This window comes from Cebidichthys violaceus, unplaced genomic scaffold (genome assembly GCF_023349555.1).
Source record: "Cebidichthys violaceus isolate CVI_PGR_0920_01 unplaced genomic scaffold, fCebVio1.0.p SCAF_14, whole genome shotgun sequence".
Lineage (NCBI taxonomy): Eukaryota > Metazoa > Chordata > Actinopteri > Perciformes > Stichaeidae > Cebidichthys > Cebidichthys violaceus.
In genome coordinates this window covers 15,756,022-15,768,521 of record NW_027176307.1, presented here as the reverse complement: position 1 = coordinate 15,768,521, position 12,500 = coordinate 15,756,022, and the positions used below count along the sequence as shown (strand labels likewise).

General features: G+C 42.0%; 1 protein-coding gene across 1 annotated transcript in view; it reads right to left on the bottom strand.

The window, feature by feature from the left end:
• Positions 1–12,500, bottom strand: part of adgrg6 (adhesion G protein-coupled receptor G6) — a 74,531-nt gene that overhangs the window by 60,895 nt on the left and 1,136 nt on the right. Inside the window, exon 2 of the mRNA XM_068709118.1 lies at positions 9,459–9,553. Coding sequence (XP_068565219.1) covers positions 9,459–9,553 — 95 coding nt within the window. The remainder of the gene's footprint in view (positions 1–9,458; positions 9,554–12,500) is intronic.

Genomic DNA, 12,500 nt, shown 5'->3' with positions numbered 1-12,500 from the left:
CAGCTCCACAGCTCCACATCTCCACATCTTCACATCTTCACATCTCCACAGCTCCACAGCTCCACATCTCCACATCTCCACATCTTCACATCTTCACATCTCCACACCTCTCGTCTGAACACGACTGTTTCTTTAAAACTGTACAGAGATAGAAAACCAACGCTTTGCAACGCAAATCTCTCACATCGTTTCCTCTCCTGAGAATCAAAGCTGCAGTTCAGATTCAACTTTCTCACATTATAATAAAGCCGTGTTTCTGTAGAACGTTTCTCCTTTACTGTGGATTGTATCAGTCTTAATTCTAACGATCCACCACACAGGTGATATAAAACCACATTCTGTACCAAGGTAGGTTTAGAACTTCTCTACTGTCAGCCTCAGGATGGTGACACTCTGTCTGTGATGACATTTACCTGATTACGAACAGCTGACAGGACGGCCAGGTGTGTGTGTGTGTGTGTGTGTGTGTGTGTGTGTGTGTGTGTGTGTGTGTGTGTGTGTGTGTGTCGGCCAATCAGGACAGACATAAGAGCAGAGAGGAAGTTCACAGATTTAAATATGGTCGTGTTGATAACCAAATGTGTGAGATAACAGATGAACAAGACGTCTGTGTGTCGAGAGAGACGAGAAGTGGACCAGGTGAAAGTACTGATGCTGATATATATATACTATTATATATATATATATATATATATATATATATATATATATACTGTATATTTATACTTTCATCTTACTACCTGTTTTTTGTGGGTTTTCCTACGAAAAACCAGCAAAACGTGTCACTTCTGCTCGTTACATGAGTACAGTCCTTTCAAAATAAACTTCTGTCTTCACAGGAAACTACTTAGTTTAATACAAGAATGTGAAACACTTCATCATGAAAAATAAGATATGAACCGCTGACACACACACACACACACACACACACACACACACACACACACACACACACACACACACACACACACACACACACACGTTTGTTGAAATCGAATTGTAATACTCTCTCTCTCTCTATATATATATATATATCCTTATTATTGTGTACTTTAGTATTTTGAATCTTTTGGCAACTTTTTGTCGGTAACTTTTGTTTCGCAGGAGGTGTGTGTGTGTGTGTGTGTGTGTGTGTGTGTGTGTGTGTGTGTGTGTGATGACTGGAGGATCACACATTTACATTTAGATGGTGGATGTTTCGTCACGTTGGAGGATTTAATTGGAGACGTGACAGCGTTGTGTTCAGGGACCCTCTGTGGAACTGAAACTCTTCTCTGCTAATAGGATTGTAGTAAAAATCAAAGCCAAATCAAACTGAATGAGATTGAATTTATTTCCAGAATAAACCGTGATTCTGCTGACGAAAAGGAAACAAATGTAATAATTAGTTTAGTATATTTAAACATGCAGAGACGTGTTCTGAACCATCAAGAGGAGAGGAAACGAGACATGTAGGAGATGAAGAGGAGAGGAAGTAAAGTAGGACAGTGAAGAAGAGAGACAAGAGAACATGGAGGAGAAGAAAGAAGAGAAGAAAGGAGACAATGTTGGTGAAAAGAAACATCTTTTTATTTATTAAAGATTTAAAGGAGGATGTGAAGTAATAACACAAAGTAATCTCATTACAAATGAAACTATATAGAGGACCAGGACTACACTGAGACCGGTTCATGTAGAGGACCAGGACTACACTGAGACCGGTTCATGTAGAGGACCAGGACTACACTGAGACCGGTTCATGTAGAGGACCAGGACTACACTGAGACCGGTTCATGTAGAGGACCAGGACTACACTGAGACCGGTTCATGTAGAGGACCAGGACTACACTGAGACCGGTTCATGTAGAGGACCAGGACTACACTGAGACCGGTTCATGTAGAGGACCAGGACTACACTGAGACCGGTTCATGTAGAGGACCAGGACTACACTGAGACCGGTTCATGTAGAGGACCAGGACTACACTGAGACCGGTTCATGTAGAGGATCAGGACTACACTGAGACCGGTTCATATAGAGGACCAGGACTACACTGAGACCGGTTCATATAGAGGACCAGGACTACACTGAGACCGGTTCATATAGAGGATCAGGACTACACTGAGACCGGTTCATATAGAGGACCAGGACTACACTGAGACCGGTTCATATAGAGGACCAGGACTACACTGAGACCGGTTCATATAGAGGATCAGGACTACACTGAGACCGGTTCTCTCTGACTAAGCTGCGTTCCTGGGGTGACAGCAGGTCATGTGATCTGTAAAAACCTCATCGTAATAAAAGTGTAACAGAACAAACAAACACTGCTTCACTTCTTTAAATGTGTGTGTGTGTGTGTGTGTGTGTGTGTGTGGATGGCTGAGAGGTGACATCAGCTGTTTTACAAGCTTCTGTGTGTGTGTGTGTGTGTGTGTGTGTGTGTGTGTGTGAAACACATGGTGTGAACAACCAGCTTCATACAAGCATCAGGTCGCTTTGATAAACATTCATTGAACGTGTGAAAGACGTCAGCGATGCTAACGAGCAGACGGAGAGTCTGATCATCACCTGATTGACAGGTGGACACCAGAGACGAGTCCGGTCTGGGAGCTGTGCGTGGTTTTGTCTTATAACTTTAACTCTTTCAAACCTCATAGAAGTTCATTATTTTATTAACACTTTGGTCGCCTAAAAATGTCTTATTCAGCGTTTGGTTGTACTTAGCTCCACCCTCTCGTGTCTTTTCCTGGCTACAATAGAACAAGATGACGACGACCAAAAACCAAGATGATTAGTTCTGATGCAAAACATACAAGGTGAGTATTTTGAGTTTAGTTTGTTCGTCACGGCCTTCACGATGTCTTCATGCTGCATCATCCATCTCTACGTCTCTAAATCTCTGTTCACTCTCCTCAGCTCTTTGTTGAACGGCTGCTGCTTCTTTTGAGAAGCACAGTCTCCCACATCAGCTGGGAAACAAAGGCCTCTTGTGTTTCAGACCAGCTACACGAACAGTAGTTCTGGTTGTAGTTCTGCCTCTGACTGAGAAAGTGAACCCACATGTCGGCGCTGGTTTCACCGTTCTGTGTGGGGAAATAACTCTCTTGAAACATTTCAGCAGCAGACGGATCATCCAAACCTTTTTGGTCCACATGGTGCAGGTGAGATCCTCGTCTTGTCCATTACATCACTGAAGATGAGGAAGTCTTTAAACTTCTTTTTGATTTGTTGCACATTTAAAAAAAAAAACTGGACGAAAAGACAGTGTAGTTTCCTCAGAACTCACTGAAACTGTACTTAATAATAATATGAAGACAAAAATGTTGTGAACATGAAGTGACCATATGTGGACTGAGGAGGAGTGACGTAAAGACGGCGTATACGTCTCTGGTAGAGACCTGTCAATCAGCGTGTAGTCCCGCCCCTAAATCATCCCCTGCTTTATGGTCTGTGTGACTCTAAATGGAGCATAATGTACTAAATGAACATCATGCTGTATTGAAGAAGACTGTAAACTAGAGATTGAGACCATAAACTCATGTTTACAATGTTTACTGAGGGAATAAATCAAGAGAGAAGTAGAGTCATTTTAGACTAGACTTCTATACAACCAGAGGAGTCGCCCCCTGGTGGTCACTAGAGAGAATGCAGCTTTAACACATGAAGCTCTGACTTCACTTGAAGAGGCTTGTCTCCTGCTGAAGGTGTTTTTGAAAGACATGGAAGAGGAAGTGACCTCAGACCAATGAGTGAATGTGAATGATAGCGACTGTATGCAGATGACATCACTGTATCTCTCAGTAGAAATCTGCATAATTAGCTCTACGTTTGGCATCATAACTTCTACTCTTCTTTGAGAGTTTCACAGCTGTGAGCAACATGAAGCTTTGACTTCACTCGGCTAAATAAAGGCAGCAAAAGTTCATGACAAACCTAACACTAGCTTTCTAAAGATGTACTCGTCCTCTTATCAGGAGGAACTCACAGAAACAGAGAGAAAGAGATCGAAGGCCACAACAAACCTGAAGAGAGGAAGAGAAGAGGAAAGAAAGGGTCTTTCAGATGCTTAAACTTCTTTTTACTTAACATTAGAAGTGATCGGAGAGCTGCTGGCGTTCCCCTGTGACTGAAGCAGCTCAGTGATTCTTATAACTGATGACTCTCGCTCTGTTCCAGACACTAATCCTGCAGATTAGTCGGCTTCCATCAACCTGCCCTTCTCTCTTTTCACCTCTCCGTCCTCTTCTGGCGTTTCTCTCACATTCTTTTACATTCCTCTCTCCTCCCTCGTTCATTCCTCTCTCTCCTCTCCTTCGGCTCTTTGTCGTCTTCGTTTCCTTTCCTACCAGCTAAACACTTTAATCCTCCACTTGTTCCAACATCCTCCTGTGCTTCAATCCTTTCATATCTGCAGCAGAAACATTTTGTCAGAACAGAAACTTTCTTCTTCATGAGCAGCAACGTCTGCACTTTGATCTCTCATGTGAAGCAGTCGAGTTCAGACAAAACGCTTTTTATTCGTAATAATAAAGTCGCTGACGTTTACCCAACAATGTATTGTTCATCTGGAGGACAGAACTTAAGTTAAAATATTGAGTACAGTTATGGATTATGAACTTGTACTTCTTATGACTGTATACTTATTCCATTATTCATAGAATCTTTTTCTAGGTGAATTATTTTTCTAGATAAACGTGTCGTGGGTTTTATAACTCAGCTGCACATCTATTTTATATCTATTTATTTGTTTCTCTGTCTGACCTTTACATTAATACAAGTGCAAATAAAGAATAAAACATAAAAGTCAGAATGTCTTTGTGGTTCATGTCCGTCTGCAGGACAAAGAAATCAGAGTCCAGCTTTGTGACAACAAACTTTCTTTAAGACGAAACTAAACCTCAGAGGTTCTACGAGGATCGTCAGCGCTGAGCGACTCGACGGAGATGTGAGGTGAATCCTCAGCTGTGTTCATAATGAGTGACATGAGGTCATCTGATCGAAGGGTTTGTGGAGTTCATAGAAGAAGTGATCAGCTCCACTGGAGCACAACTTCAAGTTAAACCGGCTGAACTCTCACAGGTGTTCCTCCTCCTCCCTCTCCTCCCGTCTGTCACTAGGAGATAATAGAGAGTGGCATCCGAGGGGGGAGGAGGTGAGGAGGGGAGGAGGTGAGGAGGTGAGGAGAGGAATGACGGAGGAGAAACAGAGGACAGACTCGAGCCTTGTTTGCATTTAAAGTTACTCGTGTTCATCACTTTCATTCAATATCCAGAGAGGTATTCATGCAGAACTGGTGATGATTGTTATTTGCATCCTCAGCTCTGTCGGCTTTCTTTGTCCCAAAATGTGAAGAAGAAACCTTGAAGCAGAAGAAAGAAGAACGTCTCTTCACGTGTTTCAGTATTTAGAAAAGAAATGTGGCGCCGCAGATGTGATTTTAATCATCAGCTGTTGACACATGATATTTTCTGTGTGTCGCTGTGAATCAACTTCAATATGAAAACCTCAAACATCCACATCTCTCTGTGTGTTTTCCTCTTCATCTCATGGACTGGAAGAAGTGGACGTCACTCTCACGTTTGTGGTCTATCGTTTTGAAGCCTCCAGTTCCGTATTCTGGTCCTGGTCTTTCACTTGGTTTTAAGTCGTCACCATCTTGGTTTTTCACTTGGTTTTAAGTCGTCACCATCTTGGTTTTAAGTCGTCACCATCTTGGTTTTTCACTTGGTTTTAAGTCGTCACCATCTTGGTTTTAAGTCGTCACCATCTTGGTTTTAAGTCGTCACCATCTTGGTTTTAAGTCGTCACCATCTTGGTTTTTCACTTGGTTTTAAGTCGTCACCATCTTGGTTTTTCACTTGGTTTTAAGTCGTCACCATCTTGGTTTTTCACTTGGTTTTAAGTCGTCACCATCTTGGTTTTAAGTCGTCACCATCTTGGTTTTTCACTTGGTTTTAAGTCGTCACCATCTTGGTTTTTCACTTGGTTTTAAGACGTCACCATCTTGGTTTTTCACTTGGTTTTAAGTCGTCACCATCTTGGTTTTAAGTCGTCACCATCTTGGTTTTTCACTTGGTTTTAAGTCGTCACCATCTTGGTTTTAAGTCGTCACCATCTTGGTTTTAAGTCGTCACCATCTTGGTTTTAAGTCGTCACCATCTTGGTTTTTCACTTGGTTTTAAGTCGTCACCATCTTGGTTTTTCACTTGGTTTTAAGTCGTCACCATCTTGGTTTTTCACTTGGTTTTAAGTCGTCACCATCTTGGTTTTAAGTCGTCACCATCTTGGTTTTTCACTTGGTTTTAAGTCGTCACCATCTTGGTTTTTCACTTGGTTTTAAGACGTCACCATCTTGGTTTTTCACTTGGTTTTAAGTCGTCACCATCTTGGTTTTTCACTTGGTTTTAAGTCGTCACCATCTTGGTTTTTCACTTGGTTTTAAGTCGTCACCATCTTGGTTTTTCACTTGGTTTTAAGCCGTCACCAACCAAACAAGCTAAAGCTGCAGATGTCTTTTGCTTTTCCAATCTTGTTCTCATTAAATGACGTATTTAATCTGTTTCTAGCGATGGTTAACGTGAGGATTTGATCCATATTAGTACTCCCATCGATACTCTTATTGTGTTTGAGACGACCAGAGTTCTCAAATGTTTTCTTCTCTCTGATCATGATGTGAGTCTCACGCTGTACTGAGGACCTTATCGATACCAACGGGTTTTGACTCATTTAGAACCGGTATCTTTTTAGAACTGGGTTTTGGGGGACAGCTCTGGTTTCTTCTAAAAAGTATTTCACAGCATTTATCACTGGAGTCATTTCCATTAAATAGACGACGTTCTTCTGTCGGAGGAGGAACACTCGAGTCTGAAGACGTTCATGTGAAGAGAAAAGAATGAAGACACTGAAGTCAGAGCTTCATCACTCTGAGACCTTTACAGCTTCCTGCTCTCGTTCTGTTCAGACCGTCAGTTTATCAACTGGTCTCACACACACACACACACACACACACACACACACATATTGGTTGCGTTCTCCGCTAACCGCTAACCTCTGTGTGTGTGTGTGTGTGTGTGGTTTCGTACTGCTGGGAACTTTACGAGTGTGTGTGAACCGCTCGGTTTGGCCTGAGGTTGCTGGTTGGAAAATACATTAACACACACACGCACGCACACACACACACACACACACACGCACGCACACACGCACACACACACACACACACACACACACACACAATTTCGGTTTGACTTTTAATTTTTCATTTGAATGAGAGTTCTTGCCTCGAATGTTGAAAACATCAACAGCCAAGAATCTCTGCTGTCTCTCCTCCTCCTCCTCCTCCTCCTCCTCCTCCTCCTCCTCCTCCTCCTCTTTAGGAAGCTCAGATCTCAGATCTTTGAGGAGGGACGTTCAGGTGTCCACATGGTTACCTGTCTCCACCACAGAGACAGAGAGACAGACAGCTGGCCTCATGTCAAAGCTTAGAAATACAACCTTAATGAAACACCTCATGTCTCACTACTGTGTGTGTGTGTGTGTGTGTGTGTGTGTGTGTGTGTGTGTGGTGTGTGTGTGTGTGTGTGTGTGTGTGTGTGTGTGTGTGGTGTGTGTGTGGTTCAGTTTAACTTCATCAGGTCACAACTTGATGTTTTAAATCCAAAGATATTTTTTGGGGGAAAATAAAAATGTTTAACTTTTAACTTCACAGACGACCGACTGACACACACACACACACACACACACACACACACACACACACACACACACACACACACACACACACACACACGTGAATGTTTGAACTACCAATGAAATGAACTACTGATCAGAACAACCCATCGATTATATAAGACATTAATAAGACATCCAACAAATGGACGATCGATCAAACAAACAAACTTCAAATCAAACGATCAAAATCTAAAATTCATAAATGATGACATGAACTCGGCAGTAATGATTGATGATCAATAGATCTATTGAAGAAATGAAAGTAAAAGTCAAAACAAACCATCAGGAGACTGATGGGTCACGTTATCGATCACATGGTTTACTGAAGGGAGGAGAAGCTTCTCTCTCAAAGCCACAGAAGAACTAAACCAGATGGAAACCAGATCCGACTGCAGATGTCATGAAATGAGTCGTGACTTTTTCTGCAACATGACGAGCGGTTTTGTTAATGGAAGCACACGACTTCAAGAAAGAAAAGAGGCAGAGATGGAAAATGTGAGTGAAGAAACAACAAGTGTATGAAAGATGGAAACATGGGAGGAGGAAGAGATGGAAACCCTCTAAATCACTGCTGTCACATGAAAACACACTGAAGTCTCCAATCAAGACACTGACTCTTCATTCTGACAGCAGGAAACAAACCACGGAAAACATGAAACATGAAACATGCAAACAGCAATAAAACAAAAGAATCAGGAGTCAGGAGACGTGAGGGAAGCATCTGACAGCATGAAATGAAACGCAGCACTTCTCTTTATCGCTTAAGTTCAGTCATCTCTCAAACGTTGGACGACTTCTCTTCATATTTTGTCGTTAAAAGCTCAGTTTCCCTGTGAAGCCTCTAACTTGCTGCATTGATTTAATTATAATAATCATAAAGTGCCTTTAATGCCTTGTGGACGTCTCCAGATAATAAAGCTCTAAACTCTCATTACATTTAATGATTCATAATTAATTCACAGATCCGCTAATCGTCTGATTCTATTTCATTTTGTCAAAGATAACTTTTGTTGATTTGCTCTCACAGCTGTTCTTCAACCAGAAGTGACATCAGGGGGCGGAGCTAAATACAACTAAACCAAAATGTTACAATTAAGCTTCTTGAAGTGCAAACACACTGTGAAAGAGTTAAAGTTTATAAGATGAAAACACGGACAACGTCTCTGGTGTCAACCTGTCAATCAGCGTGTAGCCCCGCCCCTAAATCATCCCCTGCTTTATGGTGTGTTTGACTCTAAATGGAGCATAATGTACTAAATGAACATCATGCTGTATTGAAGAAGACTGTAAACTAGAGATTGAGACCATAAACTTATGTTTACAATGTTTACTGAGGGAATAAATCAAGAGAGAAGTAGAGTCATTTTAGACTAGACTTCTATACAACCAGAGGAGTCGCCCCCTGCTGGACACTAGAGAGAATGCAGCTTTAACACTTGGAGCTTTGACTTCACTTGAAGAGGTTTGTCTCCTGCTGAAGGTGTTTTTGAAAGACATGGAAGAGGAAGTGACCTCAGACCAATGAGTGAATGTCCTCATAGCGACTGTATGCAGATGACATCACTGTATCTCTCAGTAGAAATCTGCATAATTAGCTCTACGTTTGGCATCATAACTTCTACTCTTCTTTGAGAGTTTCACAGCTGTGAGAGCAACTCAGTTAAATCAGATTAGGAGGTCGGTTTAAAACACAAACTATCTGCCCTGAGACTTCCTGTCCGGGTTAAAAGGAAAGACGGATCCTACCGTTCCTGTGCAGACTCATCCACAGCAGGACGACTGGGACAACGTGACGGAGCCTCCACCTTCCTCCTCCTCCTCCGCTGCCTCTACAGGACTCCCTGCAGGAACACAGAGCGGAGAACATCAGTCACTACAACGCAGAACAAAAGGAACTCCTAGTTTTCACACCAGCTGTCGACATACTTTTCATATTCAGACGAGTGTGCCATTCAGCTTGTTTACGCTCCAAATAGACCCTGAATGCATCACGAGGACACATTTTGATCTGTCGACACATTAAAGTCGCCACACGATCCTCAACGTCTCATCAGGTGATCGTCTGGGAGCTTCCTGGATCGAGCTAAAATCTGATTTATGTGTAGTTCGTACATTTAACATTTCTGCATGAATTTGATATTGTTTGTTTTCCAACATAACACAAAAACCAAACGTCACAACTCAGCCATGAGTCCACAAGAGGGGTAGAGACACAAAACCATAAAAACAGGATAAAATAGAATAAAAGGAAATGAAAGTCTGCAGATTAATGCGAACAATGAGGTAGAACACTTAGAACACATTTTCTCTATCGGCTCATAAACCATCTCAGAAACTTGGATTGTGTTTAAAACCAGGATTCATATTTTAATACTGAAAAGACAATGTGTCTGTGTGTGTGTGTCTGTATGTGTGTGTGTATGTATGTGTGTGTGTCTGTGTGTGTGTGTGTGTGCGCGTCTGTGTGTGTGTGTATGTATGTGTGCGCGTCTGTGTGTGTGTCTGTGTGTGTGTGTGTGTGTGTGTGTGTGTCTGTCTGTGTGTGTGTGTGTGTCTGTGTGTGTGTGTGTGTGTCTGTGTGTGTGTGTGTGTGTGTCTGTGTGTGTGTGTGTGTGTGTCTGTGTGTGTGTGTGTGTGTGTGTCTGTGTGTGTCTGTGTGTGTGTGTGTGTGTGTGTGTGTGTGTGTGTGTGTGTTGACGCCTTCATCTCAGAGAATAACCCCCAGAGAGCCAATCAAATTGCTCCATCAGGTGAAGCTAAAAGACACCTGAGCAGCTAATGAGACGAGTCGTCAGAAGTGATTCAGATCAATAAAGTTCATGAAACGTTATGAATCCTAACTAATCATTTTAATAATCAGAACCGTTGATTTGTCAAAGTATGTTGGCAATGATTATAACAACACTGTTAGCCTGACTGTTGTTTATGGACCTGCATGAAGTGAAAATGAGTCAGACTTCCTGAATTAAACCTGGTTTATTTGGTGAGCTAGCTTCATGGAACAGGGTTCTGGTCCAGAGTGGTCCAGATGAGTAGATGATGAAACTCCAGGAGGACCCTCACAGCTCTTTAAAGGCTCCTGATGAGGACCTGGAGCTCGTTAACTTCCAGCAGAAGGAAGGTGAAGGAGCTCCTGGTGGAAACCAGACCTCATTAGCACCGGCCTGGTTCCCAGTATACGGTTAGCATTAGCATTTAGCAACACAGCTACACTTCTATCGGCTGACTGTGAAACACCCGGGCTCACACCGGCCTCGTCCTGAAAGTGACAGGATGATTGATTGATGGAAGCTGTGATGTTATTGGTTGAAATCAGTTGCTATTAGTTTACATGAGGAAGTATATATAATACAAAGTCAAACAACAATACGACCAAAAAGATTAAAAAAGCCTTTTTTCCTTTACTGCTGACAGCGTCATTGTGTGACTCATACCTTGTTTATTTGTCTTCTATCTTTACAAACTGAAATATTAGGAGTTACTTATGAGGAGCCATGTTGTTAGTGATGCCAGCAGGTTAAAATGAGGAATAAAAACACCTCTAATGATCACAAACACGCTGTAGTTTGTGTTCTCAGAGCCGGGCTAGCTGTTTCCCTCTGCTTCCAGTCTTTATGCTAAGCTAGGCTAACAACACCCTTAACTCCAGCGACGTCCAGCTGAACTTAAGCTTCAGACAGAAGAGGATCCTTGTTAAACTCTAGTTAGACTGAAGTTAAAGGAGCAGAGAGTGAGACTGAGGAGGAACAGTTAGACTCACTGAACTTTCCCTCTCAGCTGTGAGTGTTTGCATCATAAATATTTAACGCAGAACAGAACAGAACATTTTTTATTACGTCGTCCAGCTCGCCGCTGCAAATTCATGCAGCTCCTGACATTAGAGAAAACTCGCCTCTTTGTCAACCCGTGCGTCTTTGTTTCCTCGTTTCCTCCCTCCTCCCTCCTCAGTATGGAAATGGGGAGCGAGTGAACGAGCGCAGCGAGGTCAGAGCGAACGAGGCCGAGGACGCGACGCCGCATAAAGGGAGCGATTCATGCGTCTGCAGCCGGCCGGAGCCCTGAGAAACCCTCAACCCTGAGAAACCCTCAACCCTCAACCCTGAGAAACCCTCAACCCTCAAAACCCTCAATCCTGAGAAACCCTCAATCCTCAAAATCCTCAAAACCCTCAACCTTCAAAACCATCATCCTGAAAACCCTCAACCCTCCGCTTCCAGGCAGACATTTTGTGTCCAGAAGTCCTGAATCACTCAGTAACACGAACACACAACACTTTCACCACGTAAAGAATGGTGGAATTCACCTTAAATGAAGAGGTTTATATATATATGTATGTATATATACATATATATGTATATATATATATATATATATATAGATATGTATATATATATAGATATGTATATATATATATATATATATAGATATGTATATATATATATATATATATATATATATATATATATATACTTTAGACAGTGAGTCACTGGTTCAAACAGAATCAGAACGACGTGTTTTGAATAAAATTTTTCAGGAGTTCTGAGTTGATCTGCTACTACGTCTTCTCTCTTCTTCTTCCATGTCTTCTTCTTCTCTCTTCTTCTTCTACGTCTTCTTCTTCTTTCTTCTTCTTCTTCTTTTACGTCTTCTCTCTTCTTCTCATTCTTCTTCTCTCTTCTTCTTGCTCCTCTAGATCTTCACAGAGGTCACAGTTGATAGATGAGATATTATTGATCTGGATGTCCACTAAGAACCTTTAACCTCCACTTCCTGTCTCTGGAGCACTGA